Genomic DNA, 27,556 nt, shown 5'->3' on the forward strand with positions numbered 1-27,556 from the left:
ACCAAAGCAGTGACTTCCATTTTACCTTTTCTCAGAGAACATTCCATTTTTCCTTTTAGTTAATGTGTACAAGTTAGTTAATATGTACAAGTTGCCAAAAACAATGCCTGGCCTGGTGGAAGGGTTAAAGCAAGCAGTACTTCACATATTAACACTAGAAAATGATTTTACATATTGAGGCCTGCCTTCCAGTCATTATGCAAAGCATACCAAATAAGTAGTATAAACATAGACCCCTGTCTGAAAGTAGTGGTGCTGGGGTCAGAGTGATAGTACAGCAGATAGGGCGCTTGACTTGCATACGACCGACCCAGATTCTACCCCAGGTTCTATCCCTGCACACTATATTGTCCCCAGAGCCCACCAGGAGTGATCCCTGAATGCAGAGCCCTGAGCAACACACAAACAACAAAGAAAGTAGTGGTGCTGGTAGTGGTGACATACGAAATGGTCAGGGACTACCTATAGTGACGGTGGTATTGAGTGGTCATGAATATAGTGCCTAAGATCTTTTTTTCTTTTTTTGCTTTTTGGGTCACACCTGGCAATGCACAGGGGTTACTCCTGGCTTTGCATTCAGGAATCAGCCCTGGCGGTGCTCAGGGGACCGTATGGGATGCTGGGAATCGAACCCGGGTCGGCCACGTGCAAGGCAAACGCACTACCCGTTGTGCTACCGCTCCAGTCCCTACAGTGCCTAAGATCTTAAAATAGGTCGTGTCGATGGTAAAGTTGGTAGTGGCATGAAACAGAGGCCTTATAATGAATCTTGGCTACAAGTGTCAGCCGGGGTGGGAGGCTGTCGAGATTGGGTGGTCACGGGTCACTTAACTATCAAGGTTTATGGTTTGGGCCAGAGGGTGAAGCAGAGACACGTAACAGTCGGTGACATTCCAGTGAAAAGGTGGGGGGGTAACTACATGACACAGTCAATAAATTTACATTGACGTCTGCCCCCCCGCCAAGTGTCGACAGTGACGAACCCGTTCATACTGTTAGATGTGATGAAAACACGAAATCCCCGATTGTGAGGATGCCGCGATCACCCAACACGCAGCCAATGAGGGGGAGGCTTCCCGGAAGAGTAGCCTGCGGTCACAAGGGCGTCGAGCGTGGCGTAGGCTCAGATTCTGGGCGGGGCCTCCCGCCGCGTCCCAGCCCACTTCCATCTCCGCCCTCCTCATTCGCGGAGCTGCTCTCGGGGCGGGGCGGGGCCAGGCACTTGAGCCCGCCCGTTGAAGACCTCAGGGCCCCTACCGGGAAGCACGGCGACCGACAGCAGCGCCGGAGAAGAACGCGAGGGCGGCGGCGACCAATCGGCGGCCGGCGCGCGCAGCCTCGCTCCCCCCGCGCCCCCCGCGCCCTGTGTACGTGCGGCGCCCGGCCCCGCCTCCAGGGGCGGAGCCTGTCGGAGTCGCCCCGAGCCGGCCGCGGCCGGGGAGCTGCTGGCGCTGCTGCTGCTGGGGCTGCTGCTGCTGGGGCTGCTGCTGCTGCTGCTGCGACGGCCGCGGCGGCGGCGGCGGCATTCGCATCTGCAGCGCCAGGGCCTGGGGGGAGAGCCGGGAGTGCCCTTGGGCAGCCAGCGCGAGCCTCGCTGCGTGGCTGAGTCGGTTTCCGCGGTCACCCAGACATCTTGGCGGCTCCGGACTTAGCCCCCCGCGAGGATGCGGCTGTTCCGGTGGCTGCTCAAGCAGCCGGTGCCCAACCAGATCGAGCGCTACTCGCGCTTCTCGCCCTCCCCTCTCTCCATCAAGCAGTTTTTGGACTTTGGTGAGTGCGGCGCCGCGGCTTCCCCACGGTCCACGGGGCGCGGGGGGAGCTTGCGGGTCAGTTCCCTCCTCAGGTCTCGGCTGCCTCGGGCAAGGTCCGTGGAAATCGCGAGCAGATCCCGGCGTTCTTCCGGGAATGGAATTATTCCGAGTAGAGAGGGGACAGGGCCGGCCACCCCTCTGCCCCTCACCTCCCCCCCACCAGCCGTGGGCTTCCCCCTCCCCCAGAGGCTCTAAACCGCATCCCAACCGTCAATCCCAGCCGTTACACCCTCAGCCTGCGTGCTTAGCTTCCAGTCTAGTCGAGCAGCCCCACGGCCCTTAAGACTTGGGGGTGGGATGTGGGTGGTTCTATAATTGGTTCTTGTTTTTAGTTTTTAGGGGTGTGTGTGTGCGTGTGTGTGTGTGTGTGTGTGTGTGTGTGTTTGGGAAGAGCTGTTTAGAAACACCTTGAGGTCGAATAAATTGTGCAACTGCTTTTAGTTCCTTTGCAGCTTACAAGGTGCTCCGGCGTGGTGGGGATTCGAACAGTTGTTTTCTAGGTTACGTTAAAGCCGTTAGACTCCCAAGAACCATGGCGGGCTATGTGTGGGGGGGGTGTTGGGGGAGTGGACACGTGGGCTGCTAGTTTCAGAACCCCGGATCTGATATCTTGCGACTGGGTCACACCTCCCCTGTTTCGCCTTGCGCTATGGGGGGCGGGGGGCTGGTGGGCCGCTTCCAGGTATTGGAAGGCCAGTGCCAGACATCGGGCCTCCAACCTGCCCGAGGCCTACCCGAGATGGGAATAGATTCCACCACCTGATGGTGGCTAGATCGTGTTTCCCCAGACGGGTGCCCTTTCTGCTGAGAGAGGCCTGCTTGTGAAACCCCGTGCACGGAAAAGCAAAGTGGGCCTTCAGGTAGCAGAACGGAACGCAGCATCCTCAGCCACAAGGCTCTCCAGGGAAATAATGGGGCGTCTGTGAGGGAGCTGTATGTAAATAGGAAGAAGGGGTGTTAGATGGGTATAAGAACTCTAGGAGAAGGTGCGCTGCGCAAAATGTGGCCTTGCTCATTACTTTAAGCGCTGGGATAGAAAAAGAGGACTGACGGGGTTGAAGGAAAAACTGAGACCAAATGAAAATGTCAGAAACCAGTTTGCCACAAAATACTGAGAAAGGTCACTATTCTCTTTGATGTTCATCTTGGCATCTGAAATTGCACTATGAAGAGCTTTCCCCTAGTTTCTCTCTACTATGGCTGGCCACTTTGTGAGCATTTTAGAGGTTTGTAGGCAGTTCCTGACGTTGGAGTTTAGGAAGAAAAACGTTGCTATCTAAATAACATGTTTTCTGTCTCTAATTTATGGGTTAGAGAACATTCTGAACCTCTCAACCTTCTATTAGGGCAAATGGGATCAGGTTAAGTCAGAATGAAAGAATACCAAGTCCCAGAAACTCCCATTCCTTCCTTGACCCTCTCAGATGAATTCATAGCACTCAGCCTGGTGATCTACTATGCATATTAAAAGGTGTCTTGCCAGGGCATTGTTTGAGTAGGAAAGCTACAGTGGAGGAGAGTGTTATCCTGGAAACCCCCCAGTGTCAGGAAACAAATATTCTCATTCTTGCTGGGCCACTAACTTTAGAGTGTGGCCTTGGCTAAGAGACTGATCCTCATTGGGGTTAGTTTTCCTCATTAATGAGTTAACGAAATGACTGGGTCATAATAGTGTTACAGGCATTTAGAATGGCAGAAGTGTGTGATTGTCACTTCAAAAGAAAAGGAATGAACTTTCAAAAAAGTACCAAATCTCTTGCTAGATATTTCCCTGACCTATTGGGGGGAGGGCTCCCGAAGTCTAAGATAATGGGAGAAGCCCATTAAAATCAGTGAAATCTTTTCCTTATAAGGAAGCTCGCCAATGAGTGCTATGAGCCTGGTGGAATTTGCTAGAAATGCCAAGTCTACTTTGTAATATGCAGAGGTGAATCAGGTGGCAGGCAGCCTATCTTGAATCCCCCTGCCGTCTGAAAGAAAGGGGTAGTTTCACCAAGCCATCTCTCCTGCCTTACCCGGATTTCTTCTGTCTCTTGGTAGCAATTCTATTTTGGCAAGTGTTGTGGGAGTCTGAGAATTTAGAAAAGGGTGTAGGGATATTTTGAGGTGAGGAGGAAGAGGAAAGCAGCTTCTGGCCCTCTCTGACAGGGGAGGGCTGCGGGTTCCCAAGTGCTTAAAGGGCCAGGCAGGGAGCAGCCAGTGAGCACACGTGCCGCAGGTGGGGTCTGTGGCAGGCTCCTGGATGGCCCCAGTGGGCACTTAAATGGTACCCATTGGGTCTAGAAAGTTTGGGGCCTCCCCAGAATAGAGGCATAGGCGTTGTTGACTTGCAGGTGTCACTTTGTCAAATTTATGACTTTCTCCTTGGCTCTTCCACTAACAAGTCATACTTTTTTTTTTCTGAGTAGAGTAAACACATAGGGACCAGAGAAAGGCTCTCCATGGAATTTTAGATTTCCTAGTCTATGTTGGAATCACATCAGTCTGTTGTAGTATCTGTGGCCATGGAAAAAGCTTTGCTCTCTCTAGCCATGTAAGCATTCCTTGTTTGGAGACTAAAACGGGTTGTTGAGAAGCGGTGATTTCATCTCTTCCCTGCCCTTTCCCCGGCTGCTGTTTTGCTGCGACGCGGTGCTGCTCACACACATGTTAGTGGGGTGGAGCTCTTGGCAGAGTGCTCACGGGTGGGGCTCCTGGCATGGTGCTCACACATCTTTTTAGTTGTGGTGCTCCCTGTGGCCACACGTTTCAGTTGCGATGCCTGCACACACCTGCCTTGAGCCAGTCCAGAAATCGCTTGCTGAGCTTGGCCCTGCTGCCAGATTTGGGTTGGGCACTTATGGTGGCAGCAGGGATCAAATTCTTTCATGGTTTGAGGCTTGCAAGGTTCTCAGGCTCTAGCCATAGAATCAGCTCCTAGTGCCCGGAAACTGGTGATTTGGGTAATTTCGGGTGTGCGATTGTTCTGGAGCAACATTTTCTCAGCTTTATTCCCAGTATGGCCCCCTTCTGGCCTTGTTTCATTCCAGGGGTCCCCTTCACCCCCCTCCTACTGGTTGCCCCCTAGTCTCATTCTGTCACCCCTCCATTGACGCCATTTTCATCCGTGTCCCCTTGGAATATTCCGGGGGACATTTTGGCCCCCCGTTTTTTTTTTGCTTTTTTGGGTCACACCCAGTGATGCTCAGGGGTGACTCCTGGCTCTGCACTCAGGAATTACTCCTGGCGGTGCCTGGGGGACCATATGGGGTGCTGGGGATCGAACCTGGGTCAGCCGTGTGCAAGGCAAACGCCCTACCCGCTGTGCTATCGCTCCAGCCCCCCATTTTGGCCCTTCTTTGAGAAATGTTGTGACCGAATCTCCCACCCCCCCCCAAAAAAAGAGAAACAGCTTTAGATGACCAGGTAGTGCTGGCTAGTGAACTGAGGCCAGCTGCTTTCAAGGCTTATGTCTTAACCCGCTACTACCTCTCCAGCTGAGTGATTCCCCAGCTCAGCACCCTTGACATTTCGGAGGGGGGTCACTGTTGAGGGAAGGGCTGTGCTGTGCACTATGAGAGGTTCACTAGAGCACCATAACACCCCTCCCCGACCCCCACTGGGACATGGCCATGTCCCCACACAGCACCGTGGCGTTCTGTCGAGGAGCACTTTCTCAGAGCATTTAGATTCCCCGGCGTAGCTTTCCCTGTGGCCCAGAGAGATCCAGAGCTCTGAGCCAGCGGGGAGGTAAAACCGCGGCCCCATCTGGTCACAGTGGGGCTGGACGCCTCCTGCCCCTGCTTCATTCCCCATTCTCCAGGAGGCCCCGAGTGCCCAAGCCTGAGACCGTGCCACCTGCCAGGACCCCTGAGGGAGGGCTGGGGTCGGCTTCTCCCGTTTTAAATAAAGTTGCTGTTTAGTGAGGGTGAAAAAAGCTTTTGCATCAGTGGTTTGATGCTTGGGCCCATCCTTCAAGGGTCTGATATAGGCTGGGGATGGGATAGGGGCCTGGGGTAGTTTTAAAACATCCTCAGGTGTCTCTAAAGCATAATCAGGGGGGAAAAGCTGTGGTTCTAAGCGGCTCCAGACTACTGGCTCCCTTTCATCTGTGTGCTGACTTTGATGGTTCCCTTTCAAGTAATAAACAGTTTTTGAACTCCTTCTTGACTGGAAATATGGCCTTCCATCACAGCTAGCAAGAACAGCAAGTGCTGTCCATGGATTAGGAGTTTCTAATTGGCAATTTTGCATTCTAGCCAAAGAGTAGACTATTTTTTTAATCATCATTATTTATTTATTTATTGCTAGTTTGGTCTTTGGTTTTGGTGCTGGGAGCTTGAATCTATGGCCACTTGCATTAAATGGTAGGATTTTTGAAAAGCAAGATTTTGGTTTTAGTAATTTGGTTCTAAATTCAGAAGGGACAAAAAGACAGAGAGGAAAATTTAGCTCCTTGGGTCTTTTGTCTGAAGCTTGCTTTTTAAAGCTTAATACCTTTGAAAGCTTTCCATATCTATATCCGCAAAACTTTCTTTTACCTTTTTCATGACTTTGGAGAATTTGTTTCTGTGAGTATACTGTAATTCATCAGCTAACTCCCTACTGTAACTTTTGGGGTTTGATTGGGATCACATCTGGCGAAGCTCAGGGGTTACTCCTGGCTCTTTACTCAGGAATTATTTGTGGTGGTGCTCAGGGGACCATATGGGATGCTGGGGATCGAATCTGGGTAAGTCATGTGTAGTAAGGCAAGCGTCCTATCTGCTATACTATCTCTCCAACCCCAAACTACTGTAACTTCTTGTCAGGCATTATTTCATGCATGTATTAATGATATATAGCACCCATTTCTGAATGTAGAAATCACGATCTCAGAGGGTATATACATTTTGAAGTTTTAGAGGGCTGGTTTGACATACCCCATGGTGCTCAGGACAACTACTAGCTTTGTGCTCAGGGGTTATTTCTGTGGTGCTCAGGGAGTTATATGCAAGTGCCAGAGATCAAACTCCTGGACTGTCTCTCCTGCCCCCTCTCTGAAACTTTAATAAACGCTGTCAAAGTTGTTTCCCATAAAGTTTGTCTGTTTATCCTCTCACTGGAACTTTGAAAGTGCCTATTTTTCTACACACTCTCCACACTGCTGGCAAACTGTTGGTAAGTGTAAAATGGTATTTAGATAGACATTTTTCTTCCTTGAGTAAAACATTCTTTTAGCTTTTGAATATGGAAAAATTTTTAACCCTATTCAAAAGGAGAGAGAAAATATGTGAACTCCTGGGCTGATAGCCCTGTGCTGTTATTAGTTTGTAGGTGTTGTGTGTATGAGCTGTCTTAGATGGCCTTGTCAGTGTGATGCTAGCTTTATAAAAAATTTTGTGGGGGGGACAACGGGGGTTTGGAGCAATAGTACAGCCGGTAGGGCGCTTGCCTGCCACGTGGCCAGCCTGGGGTTGATGCCCAGCAACACACATGATCCCCTGAACCCCGCCAGGAGTGACCCTGAGCATCAAGTCAGCAGTAAGCCCTGAGCATCACCAAGGGTGCACAAAAAAAGACCAAACTTTTTTCTTTGATCTTTGATCCAAATGCCAATTACCTGTTTTTTAAAGACTGTAGTATTCTAGAAACCTTTGAAACTTACTGTGGTTGGGAAGCTCTTTGTCTTTGATAACTTTCTGTATTCTGTGGTATTGATTTGCATAGATTTTTGTGTCTCATGTAGAGTCTGTTTTGATATCTTTCTCTAGAAAATGACCCTAGCTATTGAGATTTCTAAGTAAATTTGCATAGCTGTGATAGTCTTTCTTCTGTCTTAATTTTCTCTGTGACTATGCCCCCTTTAATTCTTCTCTGTTTGTTTTCCCTCGCCTTTCTTGATTCGATTAGATCAGGGTTTATTAATTCCCTCTGGCCTTCTCGGGCTCATTTTGTTCTTTTTCCTTTGTGGAATTGGATTTTCTGCCCTTTTTGTTTTTGTTGTTTATTTCTGTGTTTAAGGGCACAGTGCTTTCTCAGATCAGTGCTTTACTAACTGTTGTATTTAAATGGTTTTTTGGGGGGGGGCCTTGGGGGTCATACCCAGCGATGCTCAGGGGTTCCTCCTGGCTCTGCACTCAGGAATTACTCCTGGTGGTGCTTGGGGGATCCCATATGATGCCGGGAATCGAACCTGGGTCAGCTGCGTGCAAGGCAAATGCCCTACCCGCTGTACCATCGCTCTGGCTCCTAGGTGTTTTGTTTTGTGGGGGCCTTCCAAGCAGTACCGAGGGAGCCCAGGGACCACCTCCAGTGATACTCAGCTAGTGGTACAGCCCTCCAGTCAAGTGCTCAGGTACTTGAGGGCCAGTGAATCATTACTCAACATTTCCTAGGGACCAGGTGTTGCTGGGGATGGAATCTGGAGCCTCCCATCCTTTGAACCATCACCCCATCCCCACAAGCCTGTATTTAATTTTTGATCCTTTGCCCTCCCCACACCCCTCCCCACCCTTCCCCAGCACTTTGCATCTTCAGATTTTTATTCTTCTGTAAACTGAGTTTGAGTTTTGAAGTTAGCAGTGGAAACGCCTCCTGCGTTTTGATTGTATTTATGCTTCGTTTTGTTGCGCTGTGGTCATTTATGTTCTCTCAGCATTTCCTCACTGATGTGTGCCTGCTAATAGCTCACTGTGAGGTGGTGATTGTGTTTCTAGGTAACAAAAGGGTTACGTTCTCTGGCCGGTTACACATTTGGATATCACAGGCATCATATTAATTATGTTATTAAGCCTTCCTAAAGCTTTTTTCCTACTGGACGCTCATAATAATATGATTAGACTTCGCTGTGACCTCTGTAGGTTTTGCTTTGCCCCTCTGAATTTTATGTGTGATGCTTAGATATTCGTGGCTGTCACGATGAGGGCAACCTTTCCAGTGTGTTGCCCTTTGTTACTTAGAGTTCTGGGTTCAGTTTCTTGAGCACGTGATATCTACATGCCTATATTTCTCTCCGAGTTTCTGCCATTGCACTGCCATCCCTTATGTTCCAGTATTTTTCAAATTATTTTAAATACGATCTCAAGTGTAGTATAAAGTTGGGCCTAGTTTTCAGTCAAACTTCTTTTTTGTGGTGGTAGTTTAACCTCTTTGTATTTATTGATGTGACGTATCAGTTATCTCTAACAATAAGCATCTCTAACTTTCTTTTCGTTTTTGCTTTCTGTTTTAGTACCCTCATTTTTCAACCATTTTCTGTATTTGATTTGCTTTGCTTTGTCTGTCTGTCTGTCATTCCGTTGCTCATCGATTTGCTCGAGCAGGCAACGGTAACGTCTCCATTGTGAGACTTCTTGTTACTGTTCTTGGCATATCAGATACGCCACAGGTAGTTTGCCAGATTCTGCCGTGTGGGCAAAATACTCTTGGTGGCTTGCCGGGCTCTCCGAGAGGGGTGGAGGAATCGAACCCGGGTCGGCCGCATGCAAGGCAAATGCCCTACCCGCTGTGCTATCGCTCCAGCCCTGTTTTGCCTTAAGATCAGATATTTTTAAAAATAATTAGGCTTGAAATTTTGGTTCCAGTGGGTGTCTATAATTGAATCATTACTGCTTAGTTCCGTAGGCTCTTTTTGTCCAGGAAGAGCACCATTAAGCCACCTGGACCTGTGGCGCTTTGGGACTGTGATTAGCATGCTGGGGAACCAGAATCAATTTCATCTAAGTTTAAAGAGAATGGATAGTCCAGGGCTGGAGCGAGAGTACAGCAGGAAGGGCATTTGCCTTCCATGCGGTTAACCCAGGATAGAACCCAGAGCCCGCCAGGAGTGATCCCTGAATGCAGAGCCAGGAATTAAGCCCTGAGCATTACCGGATGTGGCCCCAAATCAAAAATTAAAAAATAAATTAAAAAATAGATATTTTAGGAACTGGAAAGGTCAGGGGTGAAGCTGCATGACTTGCGCGTAGCTGATCCCAAACGCCACCCGGTGCCCTGAGGACTGTTGGGGTGGCCTTGGAGGCCCCTTAGAACTGCCAGGGGGACCGGATAATCCCTGGAATGACCAGAAATGTACCATCTATCATTTTGTAAATGGTTACATTTATAACTATATGAATATAACCTCTATTTCATTTACAAGTTGAGGTGTAAGTATAAGACACATTTGAATTTAAAAATAAAAAATTTAGGGCCAACGAGATAGCTCAGTGATCTGGAGTTCATGCTTTGCATGCAGGAGGTCTGGGTTTGATCTCCAGTACTACATTTAGTTCCCCTGAGCACCACCAGGAGTGACCCTTGAGCACTGAGCTAGGAGTACCTACCCCTGAGCACTGCTGAGTGTGTCTCAGAATAAAAAATAAATAAGTAAATATTTGCTATAAATAGAAGGATATCTCAACATAGATTTGTACTGATTGCAGGTTAAAATACTGCATATTTTGCACCAGGGATCAAACCCAAGGCCTTATTCATGCAAACCATATGCTTTGCCACTGAAAGAAATGATAATATTTGGAATATATTGAGTTTAATAAAGTATTATCAAATTTGACATGTTTCCTTGTATGTTAATGTGGCTGCTAGGAAACTTAAAATTATGTTATATTTCTATTGCACCAGCCTCAGCTAGCATATAGCCCTTGTTGGGAATATAAGTAACATTTTGAAGCTCAGAACACACATTTATTGAATTTTTTTTCTTAAAATAACATTCAACATCTGGTTTCACGCCCTGCCCCCACCCCAGACCTGTTACTCTTAGGATTTGGGCACCATTTCACTCTGGTTGAACAGTAGTTAATGTGGTGCTTCTATTTGTAGAAGTTTGAATTCTGGTTTTCTTTAAGTGATTGTTCTCAGCAATTCGAAAGAAATGGAGAACTGGGATTTCTTCACTCCAGGATCGAACCTTTGGCATCTCATGAGTGAGCTCATAGGGAAAATGATTCATGCTTGCATTTGGAGGCGCTTTTTGCCTTTCGCCTCACCCTATTCACTTTTTACTCCTTCATTAGCTACTTTTATCCCCATCTATAGCGTGGCTCCACCTTAGCTCAGTGTCCCAGTGGGTTTTTTGGGCTGCACACGGATTCAAGGTGTCTGCGTTCACCTCCTTGTGATTTCCTTTCCCCCCTGAGCTGTCTCCATGCAAAGGGCCGTGCTTGCCGCTTTGGGGCAGCCACTCTGGGTTTCCTCTGCCTTTTGCCTCTGCACAGCGGCCCTCCATAAATGGTGATTCTGGACTCAGGGAAAAGGCTTCAGGCAGCTGGTAGGTAAGTTGCAACTTCCAAAATGACGCTGCACTTAAAAGTAACAGCTCCCAAAGAGAACCACCCCCTTGCAAATTGTCTGAGAACTCTAACCCCACTTTCACAGGAAGGGTTTCCACCCTGATCACACCAACTCTGTAAGCCTCAGAGCCTTGGGCTGGTAAAAAGCAGTAGCCAGTCTCCCTGGCTTTTTTTTTTTGCCTTCTCGCCACTGTTCTTGAGGTTTAAGGGCTCCACCCTCCCTTTTCCTTTACAAAGTATGTTCAGATTCGGAAACACACTGAGAAGTTGACTTTGGTTCCAAGTGACCCTCTTCTTCGAAATGTCTTGGTTCTTTAAGTCAGTACGCTCCTTGATGCCTGATTTTGTTTCTGATCTAGATAAAGAGAGCTTGCTTGCCTTTAAAAAGTGGATAGTTGCTTTCTGTTTCCTCTGTGTGTCTTGTACCTTTACACCTGGTATTTGGCCCATGTTTTCTGTCAGCAGATTTTTTTTCCTCCCTGCTGTGAGGATTGGCCAAGAATTAGACAACCTGTTTGTAGACAGAAGCCAAGTCTTCAGAATTCAAGGGCAAAGAGAACAATTCTCAGTTTAGCGTTAAAGAGGTATCTAAGCTGGCTGAAGGCTTCTTGGTCAGTGTTTACACTTAGGGCCGGCCTGGTGGTCTGGTCTGGCTCCCCCCCCCCCCCCCCGCCAGGTTTATCAGGCCCTCACTAAAGACCCAGCTCCAGGTTCACTGTCTTGGCAGTTTTGTTTGCTGTTGTCTGGGAAACATCACACTTTCTGACATATTTATTCATGACCCAATTGGTTTCATTGATCAGACAGTGGCCAAGATTTGGGATATCTTTATTTTGTTACTGGCTGGCAGCAGACAATTTTCACCTTTTGAATGTCTGGGCATGAAAGGAAAATATTCAGTTATTTTTCCTGATGCTAATAATTGTTTTCAGTCGGGCAGATCCTTTTATAGTACTTTAGTCCAAGGTAAATTGTCGGCCTCTAGTCTGAGAGCTCATTAAAGCTTCCATTTCCAGTTACTAGACTTCTGGCTTATTTTATTTTAAGTTAATAGACTTTGTTTTTTATTGTAGTTTTAGAATCACCGTAAACCTGGTGTTGAACTACTTCCATACACTAGTCACGTACCTCCTAGCGACCCCATCTCCCAGCCTGCACCAGTGTGGGACGTTGAGGAACCAAGGGTAACCCATCATTATCCTGGAAAGTCCGAGCTGCTCACTGTAGGCTTCGCTCTTTGTGTCCTGCTCTCTGCAGAGTTTTCACACCACCTGTTTTTGTCAGTAAGTTTTATTGGGACCTGGCCACGCCCATGCATTACATTTTGTGGCCTCTTTTCCTCCAGAACTAAACCGCAAGTAGTTGTCAGAGACTGGTTATCAGAGCTTAAAATATATACTATTTGGCCTCCTAGGGAAGTTTGTGACCTCTGGTCTACAATGAACTGGATCCGTTTTTTTGCGGAGGCACTCAACAGTTGCTCATCACTTGCATTTAAATGACATCTCCTGTAAGCTAAGAGTCTGTGTCTCCTGTAAGCAGAGAATGTTAAACCTCTGCTTTCTGGAGTGTGACTTTTTTGGGTAATTAAGACTTCCAGGTAATCTGGGTTTATCAGTAGGGTATGTGCCTGGAGTGGAATTTCCTGCTGAGAGTCTTCCAAAGATTTTAGAGCTTTAAACTACCAGGCTGTCTAGAGCAAAGTTTAAGCTTAGGTTTTCTCTACAGGTCTGTCAAGATGAGGTTCTATGATTTTAATTGTAGACCCATAGAAAAGGTCGGCATTCTTTTTTTAACCCCCCTGCCCCGCCCCCCTCGTGGATTCATTTTCTGCATTTCATTGGGTGATAAAGTGCCCGTGACTATTAGTAACTGTGCTCTGGAGTTTTTCTCATTTGTGTGGATTCCTTTCGTCTATTTGGTATACTCAGCTGTTGTGCTGTGTAAATATTGCTTCCCATATGTTCCCTTTTTCAGCATAATTGTCAAAGTATACAATGAAAGGCATTTGGAAAGAATCTCTGCTATAATTCTTGCATCCATTTTTCTTGTGGTAACCTTAGATTTATTCCATACATTTACACTGTGTCGGTTTCCTTTTGATTATCTAGTCTGATTTTTTTTTTTTATGTTCTCAATCGGTTACAGCACTTAAATTTTTTTATTTTATAAGGTGGTTCACAATATTTGATTACAGTTAATATTCAAACACCAACCCCACCACCAAATTTGGGATGTTCCCATCCCAAGCCCCCATCCCTGTCCCAAAGCACAACCGAAATAATATATTTTGTGTTGTCTGTTATGGAAAACCGCTCGGTTACAGCACTTTTATCTTGGTTAAAATTTTTAAATCTTGGTCAGATTTTTAAATCTGAATTTGTGTTTTCATTTTATAAAGGCCTTTTATTTATCAGGAAGCATTTAACTTCATTTTCCCCCCTGATTTATCAGGAGTTGATGAGATGATAGAGTCGCAGGCATATAATATAGCCTGACCAAACCTCTATATGTATATAAAATCAGCACCGGGCTGGAGAGGGTATAGTGGGTAGGGTGCTTGGCAGCTAGAGAGAGTATAGTGGGCAGGATGCTTGCCTTGCGAGCGGCTGACCAAGGCTCCATTCCCAGGACCCCCTCTGATCCCCCAAGTTCGATCAGAAGTGATCCCTCTGCATAGAGCAGGAACAAGCCCTGGTGTGGCTCCCAAACTAAAAACCAAATAATAAAAAAAAAATAAGATAAAACAACTCCTCTTCCCTTCCCTCGCTTCCCTTTGTTCCCCTGTTTTCACAGAGAACTACTCTACACAACACAAATCTGGGGGGTGGGGTAGGTTGGGGGAGGTTGCCAGTTCATTGACTTTATAGTTATTTCTATTTCACATAGGAATGAAACCATCTGTTAATTGTCTTTTGTATTCTTGCTTATTTCACCTCAAGTACTAGATCCATTTTGTGCTCAAAGGCATGATCTCATGTTTACCTACTCGATGGGGAGGGTGGCGCTCCCCAGCCGTGCCAGGGAGGCAAGGAAGAGGGAAGGATTGAACTCAGGTGAGTGAAAATACTTTACTGAGGGAGGATGCGAATTCTATGGAAAATGTGGGAATTTCCAGGGAGAGGAAGAAGGCCAAATGTAAAGGAAATGTAATGCCTTAAAGAAGGATACAGGCATCCCCAGGGTGGGGGTGCCAACATGTAGAGATTAGGCACCCGGAGTTGTGATGTGGGGGACCACCAGAGGGGGGAGTACACCTGATTTCATCTTGTGTAATGGTGGAATACTGGTTTGTTGAGAATATAGATCACAATATTTGTTTATACTTGGAAGAAAACTCCCGCATGTGGCTACTTTTCATTTTTTTCATCTCGCATATCATTGAATTTAAAAGAGGAATCAGAGGTTGGAGATTATCTGGGGAATCTCCTCAGAGTAAGTGATTCTTGCAACCCTCATAAGCCAATTAGGTCACTGTCTTGGTGGGCGAGGGGGGGGATAGGTAGGCACTGTTGTTTTTTGGTTACTCAAGGGATTATAATGTACTTCCCAGAGTTAAGAACTAGTATTGTCACTGTCATCCCTTTGCTCATCAGTTTGTTCAAGTGAGCACCAGTAATGTCTCTCATTGTGAGACATATTGTTACTGTTTTTGGCATATCCAATACGCCACGGGTAGCTTGCCAGGCTCTGCCGTGTGGGCGAGATACTCTCGGTAGCTTGCTGGGCTCTTCAAGAGAGGTGGAGGAATTGAACACGGGTCGGCCATGTGAAAGGTGAATGCCCTACCGCTGTGCTATCGCTCCAGCCCAAGAACTACTATTAGATTTGGAAATTTCTTTTTTGGCCAACCCAAGTACAGGGACCTATTCAGAGACAGTTATGAGAAACTGGAAATTAACATCCAAGTAGTTTCAGGACTCCATTGGTTTTAGTTGAGTATTTTTAAATTTTGAATGAAGTGGAAGTGGAGACTTGCTGGGGAGTTGGTAAGGTATAACCTCCAAGGGAGTGTATAGATAAATGAGAAGCTGGGATAAGTACCTCAGTTCACCGGTGCTTGCTAATATTGGGGAATTGTCTGAGTTTCTAGTATACTTTTCCACTGTTCCTTACACTTCTTTAAAGATTTGTGGAATAGGGCTGGTGCCTTTTATCCAAGTTATCCTGGGAGGTTTTCTGGAGACAAGCACAGATAGAAGAGCACACACAGACACCCACACACGTGTAAACTTTTCATTTCTTGACTTCTAGTTCCATTTCCTCAATTGTTTATTCCTAGCAGGGTGTCTCTAGTTTATATCCAAATTTATACTAGGCAACATTAGTCTGGGATTAATAACTGTAAAGTACTGAGATACAAATTCATACCATATGCTCTTAGATTCATTCAGTGGGCATGTAAGCTCCTTGGCCACCCTTCCTGATTTTGTACCTAGGAAGGTTGCAAGCCCAAATAAGGAAGAGCATGTCTAAGCCACGTGCTAGTTGTTCATGTAACATCGTGGCCACCTCTTCCAAAGTGAATCAAGTTGTTCATTCTAGAAGGTGAAGAAACATATTTGTGTACCCCTTTCTGTTTGATGTAGGTATAGGCAGATTTAGCTATAATGCTTACAATATGAAGGGAATTAAATGCTTTCATCTTGGATGAAGACTCTAAATCTTAGATCGTTTAGGCAATCCTGCCTAAACAAGGCTAGGGGCAAAACCACAGTTAAAATTTGGTTAGATTGGGGGCTGGAGTGATAGCATAGCGGGTAGGGCATTTGCCTTGCACACAGCCGACCCAGGTTCGATTCCCAACATCCCATATGGTCCCCTGAGCACTGCCAGGAGTAATTCCTGAGTGCAGAGCCAGGAGTAACCCCTGTGCATTGTCGGGTGTGACCCAAAAAACAAAAAAAATTTTGGTTAGTTTTTAAACTTGTGTTTTCTTTCGATCATCATAATGCACCATTTCTTTCAACTTGATATACAATACCTCCATTACAGACCTTTATAACAAAGTCTATTAATAATATTCAGGTCCCCCCCATTTATTCTTTTAGACAGTCAGGAAATTGCATAATACAGTGCTTATCTAGTCTTAGCATCTCTAATCAATCAACCTACTTTTGTCCATTTACTCTGAAACAGTTTTTATTCTGAGGACCACCATCACTCGTAAGCCTGCCTGTTGTCTTTGGAAACGAGAAGCAGTGTATGTAGATTTTTGTTTGTTGGGGGGCTACATCCAGCAGTGTTTAGGCCTTACTCCTGGCTCTGCACCCAGGGATCACTCCTGGCAGGACTTGGTGGACTATTTTGAGTGCTGGGGAATCAGGCTTGCATCTGCCACATGCAAGACAAGCGCCCTACCTGCTGTACTGTCTCTAGCCCTTTAACTCAACCTTGATTTCTGATGCCTACCAGCAGCTCAGACCAGGCCTCCTTACTTGGTCCCACTATACTCGAGTCTCCTCATCTACAAAACAGAAATGTTGGCATCAAAGCACAGGCTTATTTCGCTGATGAAGAGGTGAACATGTAGTATAAAGCCTCATACATGGTATGTGCTCAGTGTGCTTTGCCTCTGCGTTCAGTGACAAGTTAGTGACACAGCATTTCCTGGATGAAATCTGCTTCCTGCTAAGAATAAAAGCTGTGTAGGAAGCACTTGACCTTGAATGCTAATTATTTTCAAGTTTCTTGACTTAACGTCCTGACTGTATAGATGGATCATTTTCTAAGAAATAGCACTTTGTGATCGGAGCTTGAATGACTTTGAATCCATTTTATCCACTGCTGTGAATAACTTAACATTTGTTCCAATTAACCTCCAAGATCATAACTATTCCTGCTTCCATGACAACGAGTATCCTGTAGCTCATCAGTCTGCTGTTAGGATTAGACCAGAGGCCCTCTAGTATTGAGATGGATCTGTGCGGTGGCGACTTGGCCAGAACTCTTTGTCTTATCAGTGTTGAACACATCTGTGCATTTTCTTTCCACTCTGATCCAATGTCCCTTATTGACAGTTACTGCTACCTTCTTACCTACCACAGTAGACTCATAAGAACTTGAATATCAACAAACAGGACTGTAGTGGATGTTACTTTCCCTCAGACAGTGTGGATACAGATGTCCTTCAGGGTAAGGATCCAGTAGCCCTGGCTGACATTTAAGATCCCTTCTGTGATCATTTTGTTCCTTTTCCTCTAAGAACAGCAAAAATTATATGAAGGTACCATGAACTTCAAACCCCGTTAGGAAGATATGCACATAACAGTAGTATGTTCTCTGAGAGTTTTATATTTTTTCACATCATTTTCAGAATGATTATACTGGAAATTTAAAAGATAATAGAATATCTCTTGTTCTGGAAGATCTTTTCTAAATTACTGCTTTTTAATTTAGAAACATTATTATGACAGCCTATTTTCTCCTTATGAACATATAGTGTTGTAATTTATTTTGCTATTCCTTTTGTTGTTGGAAATTTATGTTGTTTGCAAGATCCTTCTCAAGTATTTTATTTGGAAACATTTCAGACATTAAGAAAAGTTATTAGAATAATGCAATTCACATGTCTAGCTCCTAGTCTCCAGTTAATTACCATGTTTACTTTTTTTGTTTGTTTGGTGTTTGGACCACACCTGGCATTGCTCAGTGGTAACTCCTGGCTCTGTGCTCAGGAGTTATGCCTTGCAGGCCCAGGGAACCATATGAGATGCCAGGGGTTGAACCCAGGTCAGCCTCGAGCAAGGCAAGTGCCCTACCCTACTATCACTGGCCCCAATCATGTTTACATATTTTATCTCTCATCTCCTTCATCCCTATCCTTGACTCCCTACCTACTTCGTTTACAAATGCCTTTTTAGGGGAATATTTGAGAGTCAGTTTGCAGACATGATTCTTTACTCCTAGAGACTTATGTACATATATTTATATCTATATATATGCATACATGCATATATATATCTCCAAAGTATAAGAATATTCCAATAAACATGATTTAGTTACCACTGTTGAAGAATTTAGCATTCCTAGCATAATAACACTGAATATTCAAATTTACCCTGCTGGTTTATGGTTTCTATATTGGTCAGTTCAGTAGCTCAGTTCTGGGACATACTTAGACACCACCACTGGCCAAGAAGACTGCTATGGTAGTTGCAGCAATGCTAAGGAGCACATACATGTCCCTGTCTAGTAATGGAATACCAGGAATAGAGGGTGGGAGTGGATGAAAATAGGAAAATGCATTGGATGTCTGCAGGCAGTGAAGGGTCACCCTCCACCCTGACCATCGGAGTGTTTGACTGGCGGTTACCCCCAGGAAAAGTAAAGGGCAAAAAGAGGCTTCTACAAATACTCTGAATGAAGTAAGTAGTCAATGCAGTAGTCAAGGGCTGGAGCGATAGCTCAGTAGGCAGGGTGTTTGCCTTGTACGCATCTGACCCGGGTTTGATTCCTTCATCCCTCTCGGAGAGTCCGGCAAACTACTGAGAGTATCCGGCCTGCATGGCAGAGCCTAGCAAGCTGCCTGTGGCATATTTGATATGCCCGAAGCAGTAACAACAAGTTACAATGGAGACGTTACTGGTGCCCACTCGAGGAAATCGATGAACAATGGGACAACAGTGCTACAGTGCTACAGAAGTAGTCAAGGACAAGTAGCAGAGCTGAAGTAGCATTGAGACCCCACCAAAACAGCCCGTGTTGTCAGGTATTTGGGGTGCTGACTTTGTATTTAGACCGATTCACTCTGAAGCCGGACTGAACAAATACCAGCAGATATCTGAGGGGAGACCACAGTGAGAGAGAAACAGCAATAAAGAAATGGCCAACCAGTGACCCCCGAGGAAAATAACTATGTGAAAAATAGAATTAAAGTAAAATAAAAATAAATAAATATATTGAAGAACAAATCATCTTGCTCACATTCCCATGAACATTTTAGAGCTTCTTGAGCTTTCCAAAGACAGTCATGACAGTGCTTTTCTTCTCCGAGCCCTCCATCATGTTAGATAATTGATCCCCTTCCCTTGGAGTTGGGAAAGCTTTGGCTGCTTAGATAAGTTGAGTATGGCAGAAGGAGGCGAGCTCTGTGAATGCTGAGGCTAGGAAAGGCCACATAGCTTCTGCCTTGCTTAGGAAAGCCATCCCCCTAGCCCAAGGCCACCGTGTTGTGACCAAGCCCAGCAAAGGCCACCTGATATTGACAGTAGGTAAACCAACTCTGCAAATAGTCAACCCAAGGGTCATGCTTGTGAGGAGCCTTCAGAAGATTCCATCCCTCGAGCCTGTTGTCCTCCTGCCTTTAGTATTCGAGTGTTCCCAGTTGGAGTCCTAGAGAAGTCCTCCTTTCTGTGCTCTGACTCGATTCCCAGCCCAGGCCCTCTGTGAGTCCAATAAAATAGACATTGGACTAAATGGAGTCATACAAAATCTGCATGTTGATGGGGTATAGGATTTTATAGGGAATGAGATGTGCATATAAGTTCCCCCGTGTTTGGGCTCTCTGCCTTTTTCATTTATGGCTTACTAGTATATGTAATAATAACTGAAACACAGTCTGGCCTAGACTGGTGGCAGTTTCAGTTGGTAGAGCCCCAGATCCATGACCTGCTCTGTTCTTTCTTTAAATTCAGGAATAAGTTATCTCAAATAAGGAAAGCTATTAAACTTCTCCGGCTGTGAAATCCTACTGGACAAGGGGCAAAGCAAATTGTTGAAAACATGAAGATGTTTTAAATGATTTAAATCATTTAAATATTTAAAAGGTGTTCACTCATTTAAAACATGAGACCAAGGAAAGGAATTCTTTTCAGAGACATTCACAATCATTTCATAGTTCTCTGTTCAGACCTCAAGTTGTTTCCTTCGAAGGACTTTTCACTTCAACCCTGGTAAACTCAAGAATTATTAATGATTCTTAAATTCAGTGCTCTCAAAAGATAGGTAGCAATCTTATCAATGTGACTGGAGGTGAACAAAGACAGTCTTCAAGTGATACAGACAAAGGAAACTCCGCATTTTTTATTTTTTGCTTTTTGGGTCACACCTGGCGATGTGTTACTCCTGGGGTTACTCCTGGCTCTGCACTCAGGAATCACCCCTGGCAGTGCTCAGGGGACCATATGGGATGCTGGGAATCTAGCTCGGGTTGGCCACGTGCAAGGCAAACGCCCTACCTGCTGTGCTATTGCTCCAGCCCCGGAAACTCCACATTTTAAGTGGCCGTGTGCTCAGCCCACTGCTTTAGTTATAAGATGTGTTGTCAGGTCACTTCATTAATTGAAGAAGTAATTATTTTTTCTGCTTCCTGTAGATTAACCAAAAAAAAAGGATTAAAGATTCACCCAAAATACAGGGTATTATGGAAACTATGGATAATGAGTTGCGCGTTTAAACTCTTGCTTGGAGAAGGCTAGTTGAATTCTCTTTCTTACTGGAAATCATTACTGAGAAGGCTTCTTTTACTAACCAAAAGTCACTTATATTGCTCTATGACATTCTTCTATCTCTTGGTGAATGAAAAGTTATATGGAACTTTTTTTAAGCAAAAGTCATACTTTTTGCAAATACTAATTTTCAAAATTAGTATTTTTCCAACTTCTCAGAAAAAGGACAAAATATGAAAACAAAGCAGAATGGAATTAAGTTTACCAAATTGGAGTGTGGGGACCTTAAATAAAATACACAAGTATTTTTCTTTTTTTTTTTTTTTGCTTTTTGGGTCACACCCAGCGATGCTCAGGTGTTACTCCTGGCTTTGCACTCAGGAATTACTCCTGGCGGTACTTGGGGGACCATATGGGATGCCAGGGATCGAACCCGGGTCGGCCGCGTGCAAGGCAAATGCCCTACCCGCTGTGCTATTGCTCTGACCCCCTGTAGTTTTGTTTTGATTTTGATTTTGGGATACACCAGACTGGACTCAGGGCTTACTCCTGGCTCTGTGCTCAGGAATTATTTCTGGCAGCACCCAGGGAACCATATGCAGTTCCAGGATCAAACTAGGATCAGCAATTTGCAAGGCAAGTGCCTTATGTTTGCGCTGTCTCTCTGGTCCCTCGTGAGTAATTTTTTTTTCTTTTTTTGTGTCACACCCGGCAATGCTCAGGGGTTGTGTCTGGCTCTGCATTCAGGAGTTACTCCTGGTGGTGCTCAGGGGACCATATGGGATTCTGGAATCGAACCCGGGTTGGCCGAGTGCAAGGCAAACACCCTACCCAATGTCATTGCCTTCATTGAGTCAGATTTTCTCTTGCCACCTTCTCCACTGCCCCAGGTGGTCTTCTGAGGGATACTAGGGGAAATTTTAATTGGTGAATTTGAATAAGATGAAGTAATATAGAGAAATACAGGATGCAAATAGCAAAACAAAATTAAGGAGTATCTAGAAACCAAGTTAAGTGGTGGCAGGGTGTGGAGGAAGAAAGTCAATAACTGAGGAAAAAAATCAATATGCTGTACAACTTCTAAAAATATCATCCCTTAGAGAGGACATCTAATTAAAACCCAAAGATCCTTTTTAGTAAGTTTACTGAAAGAGATTATATTGTTAGATTCCTTTGATTTAAATTAAGTATACCCTTCTTAGTACACAGGATAAAATACTTTTCAACTTATATGAGAAAAACCACAGACAGTTAAAAAATCAGGCATTTCATATTTATTTTTAGGCTCCCTAATTAACTAAAAGAGATTTGGCCCCCTGTTTAAGCTGATGTATAATTAAGGTATCTGAGTACAAAGAATTTGTCTCTAAAGCTAAATTAGAATGTAGGAGGCAAACTGGGGTTTCTTCAAGTACTTTTTAAAAGAAAAATACAAACTTCTGCAAAGCCTGATCTACCTCATCTTCTAATAAGCCATAAAGAAACTATCATAGCTTGGCCACTTCAGTGAGTGCTCCAAGATACCATCGTTTCTTTCCCGTTCACCATCCAAGGCAGCTAGACTAAATGCTTCCTGAATTTGTGTATCTTAGAACATGCTTAGTTAGTTGCCTTTTCTTATCAGTGCACACTTGGCTGAAGTAAGCCTCGTTTTACTTTAAAATCAAATGTATGGTAGGGCCCAGAACATACTTGAATCCTTTTGTGATAGTCAACCCCCAAATGAGCACAGGCTCGAAACCAGAATTGCTTAGGCAGTAGCAGACAGCCAGCTCCCGCACCTCAGGGCCTTGGCTTGTTGTAGCTCACATTTGTCGGTGGCTGTTGAGTGAGCCTCCTCTTTTGAATTTTTAGAGCTTCTGAATGTTGAGGTACTTTTAATCCTCTCTACAACCTTTCTGGAATTAGCAATATTCTCATTTTATTTTAATTGGGGGGAACTTCACCCAGCAGTGCTCAGGGGTTACTCCTACTTCTGTACTCAGGAATCACTCCTGGCAGTGCTCGGGGGACCACGTGGGATGCTGGGGATTGAACCCGGGTCAACTGCATGCAAGGCAAATGCCCTACTTGCTGTATTATCGTTCTGCCCCTTGTTCATCTTTTTTTGTTTGTTTGTTTGTTTTTTGGGTCACACCGAATGATGCTCAGGGGTTTATCCTGGCTCTGCACTCAGGAATTATTCCTGATGGTGCTTGGGGGACCACATGGGATGCTGGGGATCAAACCTGGGTCAGCTGTGTGCAAGGCAAATGCTCTCCTTGCTGTACTATTGTTCTGGCCCCTGTTCTTATTTCTTTTCTTCATTCTTGTGCCAGGATGGCTGAGTGTAATGACCTTGCCTGCTTTCCTGATGCTTGTCAAACCCAGTCTAACCTGATCTGGCAGTGATTGTCCTGTGCGGTGGCCATCTTTCCTCTCAGTTCTGAAGGCCCCACAGCTCTAAAAAGTGAACTTCCATTTTTATTTTCTTTGATGCTAGACATATTTCCATGGCAAAACCTGACCTGGACTGCCTGGGGCTTATGGTCTTTATTTTGCTCAGAGTAAATATTCCCAGACTTCACTGTAGCACTATGGTTTCTATACCCATCATTTAAGGCTGCATAGGCACCCTTAAATAGGGGGTCATATATATATTTCTTTTGCCTTCCTAAAATCTGAAGTTTTTGAAGTGCAAAGCAATGTAGCCCCTGGGTTTTGAGAGCAGACATGGACTGGTCTTGGCCACCGAGCACCCAGTAGCCCACTGTCCACTTATTCCCTTACCCACAGCCCTCGGCCTCATCCTTCTAATTTGCTGTTCCTAAGATGCTGGGGACATGGACATCAAAGTGTATAAATGGCCCCTGCATAACATACTCAGGGAATTTCTTTAAATTCCAAGTTTCATACTTGCACATCCAATTCAGCATCCCGAGATTCTTCCTTTTCTTCCCTGCTTCCTAACTCTCACCTGCAGAGGGATAGCCAATCTTTCTTTTGGTAAGATTAAAATAAAATATATTTTGTATTTTAAAACATAAAATTATAATAAAATTTTTAAAAACAAAAATAAAAAATAAATTAAAAATTTAAAGATTTAACAATAAAAATAGTGTATTATCCTTTCAAAAGTATTATTAATATTCATGGTCTTGACATACACAATTACTTTTTGTGCTTTTTAAAAAAAATGCCCTCTCTATAGACTATAGACCGAACACGATGACCACTCAATACCTCTATCACAAACCACAACACCCAAAATGGGAGAGAAAGCAAAAGAGTATGCCCTGCCACAGAAGCGGGGTGGGGTGAGGGGGATGAGGTGGGGGTGGCGGGAGGCGCACTGGGCTCATTGGTGGTGGAGAATGGGCACTGGTGGAGAGATGGGTGCTGAGAATTGTATGACCGAAACATAACCATGAAAGTTTGTAAGTCTGTAACTGCACCTCACAGGGATCCATTATAAAGAATAAAAAAAATAAATTTTTAAAAAATGCCCTATCTATGTAACCAGGATACAGAGTATTTTACTTCTAGCCTGTAAAAATGATGAAGTCTATTGTAACTTAACGAGATCCCTCATTTTGCAATGCGAGTCACGGGGATTTAGTTTAAAACCTCCGTATTTATAGTGTACTCAAAATGATTCTCTGCAAAGAAGTACGTTCTTGTCGAACAGCATAGGATTCTGAAGCTCAGCAAACAGTAATTTTTTGTTTGTTTTTGTGGCAGGAGCTGTACGACGGAGCCACATCCCAGACCCGATCAGAATCATTTTAAATGTCAGTTGTCTTAAGGGCACATGACTGTATAGCCTGTCTGTGGGAGATTGCTGCTTCTTCCTTACTTGGAGTTTTTCCCTTGGGGGGGAAGAGCATGAATCAGCAATGAGTTAAAGGTTTACCAAGGTCTTCAATATCCCCGTGTAGTATGAGGGAAGACTTTCATCTTTTATTGTACCGCATTTGGAAATGGAGAAAGGGGAGGGTGAGGGGACTGATGGTGGGAGGGCTGGGGGTAGAGAGACAAGTTCTGCGGGGGACTTTCTAAAGTGGAGGCTTTCATTTCAGTCTTACTCTGTAGGAAGAAGAAAGGAATAAACAGCCACTTGGCAATGTTCGAAAACTGGATTTATTTCCAAATCTTTTGTTTGTTGCCTTTATCACATTTGGGCAAACGCAGAGGGTTGGAGAACTTGTTTTATGAGCCCTGCTGCCCTCTCTGGGCCTGGCCCTTAGGGTGCCCAGTTCCAGCCAGCCTCCAGAGAACAGAGCTTAGAAAGAGGCCTGTGGAATGTGAAGGAGTTGGATGGACCCCCTAAGAATCCTAGAGACGGGGCTGGAGAGATAGCACAGTGGGTAGGGCGTTTGCCTTGCACGTGGCTGACTTGAGTTCGATTCCCAGCATCCCATAGGGTCCCCCAAGCACCGCCAGGAGTAATTCCTGCGTCCAGAGCCAGGAGTAACCCCTGTGCCTTGCCAGGTGTGACCCAAAAAGCAAAAAAAAGAATCCTAGAGACTAGAAGTACAAGTTGTCTTCTTTGTTTTTTTTTTTTTTTGTGGTGGTGGGGGAGAGGCTTTGGGGGTCATACCTGGTGATGCTCAGGGGTTACTCCTGGCTCTGCACTCAAGAATTACTCCTGGAAATGCTCAAGGACCATATGGGATACCAGGGATTGAACCCGGGCGGGCTGCTGCAAGGCAAACACCCTACCCGCTGTGCTGTCGCTCCTGCCCCAACTTGAGTTCTTTGGGTACTGCTCCCTGGTGGTTCTGGCACGTGCCATCATTGCCATTTCCTAGACGAAGGCTGCTGAGACTCAGGTTAAGAAATGTCCCAAAGTGTTCTCAATCCCCAAATGGAATTGGACTGGGATGCATCCCTCTCCCCAGAGCTCTTGTCAGCTCTGTTTCTGCCCACCCTCTAACCCTGACTCCTGCTCGCCTGGTCATTATGGGGAGGGAATGCCTTGCTCGCGGGTCTACCGACCTGCACAGCCCACACAAGCTTTGGGGTCAGTCACTCAGCTTCTAAGCACCTGGGTGGGTTTCTTTGGCTCCTTTCACGTCCGTTAACTCAGAGCTGCCATTTGTCACTGCTCCTCAGAGTGGCAGAGTTCCTCCTGCAGGGTGGGGGAGGGATGGGGGGAGGAGGGAGGGACCTAACCGGAGGCAATCCGAGGAAACAGCACACAGTAGGTGACTATATGGGTTGAATGAATGGATCTGTTTGTTGCCTGCTGGAAACCCTTATGATCAGGAGTGGAATTTCACATTCTTTAGCATTTGTACTTGGCAGCTATTGGAAAACAAATTCCAATCCCTACTGGTAATACTGGGAATTCTTGTATGTTAAGGGAGTAAAAGAGTTTTCAGGATTTGGTTCTTTTTGTATGCTAATTAGATGATTTTCTTAACCATTCTACTTTCAAGGATAAAAATTTAGCTTACAGACTGCAGGACTTTCTCTCCCCTCTAGTGATGGTGCCCAAAGGAGAACACTTTATTTTCCTGGCCGTTAGATTGTAAAATCATGAAATGTTTTTTATTTCTTAATAGGAAGGGACAATGCTTGTGAAAAGACCTCATACATGTTTCTACGGAAGGAGCTTCCTGTACGTCTAGCAAATACAATGAGAGAAGTTAACCTTCTGCCCGATAATTTGCTCAATCGGCCTTCAGTAGGCTTGGTCCAGAGCTGGTAAGTCCATAAGGTGGCATCAGACGAGTCTTCCCACAAAGCTCTGAACAGTTGGCGGTCAGACCACTTTCCAGAGACGTTCCGGGCTGCCTGTGTGGAGCGAGTCACTCAGGGGAGCTGGTGTTGCCAAGTAATGTTCTTTTTTATTTTTTCAACTGACGACTTGAAATGGCCTTTATGAAAATCCTTCTCAACTGTGCTGACACTTCCATGACTCTTCAAGTTTCCTTTTTCTGGTTTTAAATGTGAGTCTCAGTGGGACAATATTAGGAAGTACAGGAAAGCGTAAAAGAAGAACAATGTAGTGACCCCATGTGATTCTGGGGCGGGGGAAAGCAAGTCTCAGCCCTGCACCCCTTTGTTTTCTTTTTTTGTGGGGTGCGGGCATGCATGCCTGATGGTGCTCAGGGCATAACCCTGGCTCTGTGTTTAGGAATCATACCTGGTAGGGTTCAGGGGACCATATGGGATGATGGGATGGCGGGGATTGAACCTGGGTCGGCCACAGGCAGGGCAAGTATTCTACCCGCTGTACTATCTCTCTGGCCCCTTGCTTTCCTTTTAGAGAAGGAAGGAAATCAAGCGGGGAGGAAGAAGGTGAGAAAGGGAAGTGATAGAGGAGCGGGCGTCAGGGCTTCAGCTATCGGGGGATGTGGGAGAGTGGTTTAGCTGTATACCCAAAGCACAGGCCCAGCAACACTGAAACCATGAAATCTAAACTGCAGCCACTTTGTAATGTCCCTGTCAAGGTGGCTGGGTGGGGGCGATGCAGAGTGGGGGGGAGTAGAGTATAGGAACACAGATGGAGGGAAATTGATGCTGGTAGTAGATTGGTGTTGAATATTTATGCCTAAAACTCAGCTATCAGTAACTTGATAAGTCACAGTTCTTTGATTAGACTTTTAAAATTATATTTCTGATATAATTTTAATGAGATAAAAATTCTTTTGTAGTTAGACAATTTAGAGTCTTAAATTAGATTTTAAAAATTATAAAATTTAATTTAAAAAAAATCAAGAAATTCCTTGCAGGCAGGACTTCTTTTTAGAACACGTGGGGCCATTTCTTACGAAGTGCAGGTGGAAAAGTCTGCAGTCCTTGCTTCATGTCCCTCATGATAGAATGGAAAAAATGCACTTTTCTTGGTTTGGGGACCATATTCAGTGGCGCTCAGGGTTCACTCCTGGCTCTGCACTCGGGAATAAATCCTAGCATGACTCAGGGAACCATATGGGGTGTCGGGGACTGGACCAGGGTTGGCTGTTGTGCCTGCTGTTCTGCTCTGCCTGCTGCACTACATTCTCTCCCAGACCCAGAGAGTGTTAACAGAGCACAACTGGGAGCACAGTCAGTTCTGGCGCTGAAGCTAAACCACTCTCCCACATCACCCGTAGAACTGAAGCCCCGGCACATG

General features: G+C 45.2%; 1 protein-coding gene across 2 annotated transcripts in view; it reads left to right on the plus strand.

Moving 5' to 3' along the window:
- The first annotated feature begins 1,396 nt into the window (after positions 1–1,396).
- The window catches only part of PDK3 (pyruvate dehydrogenase kinase 3), a 75,899-nt gene continuing 49,739 nt past the window's right edge, over positions 1,397–27,556 (plus strand). For both annotated transcript variants that reach the window (XM_055120051.1, XM_004612441.2), the window contains exons 1-2: positions 1,397–1,770; positions 26,001–26,142. In XM_055120051.1, the coding sequence (XP_054976026.1) occupies positions 1,665–1,770; positions 26,001–26,142 (248 nt within the window). In that variant the 5' untranslated portion in view covers positions 1,397–1,664. The remainder of the gene's footprint in view (positions 1,771–26,000; positions 26,143–27,556) is intronic.

The sequence above is a fragment of the Sorex araneus genome, chromosome X (genome assembly GCF_027595985.1).
Source record: "Sorex araneus isolate mSorAra2 chromosome X, mSorAra2.pri, whole genome shotgun sequence".
In the NCBI taxonomy this organism is placed as follows: domain Eukaryota; kingdom Metazoa; phylum Chordata; class Mammalia; order Eulipotyphla; family Soricidae; genus Sorex; species Sorex araneus.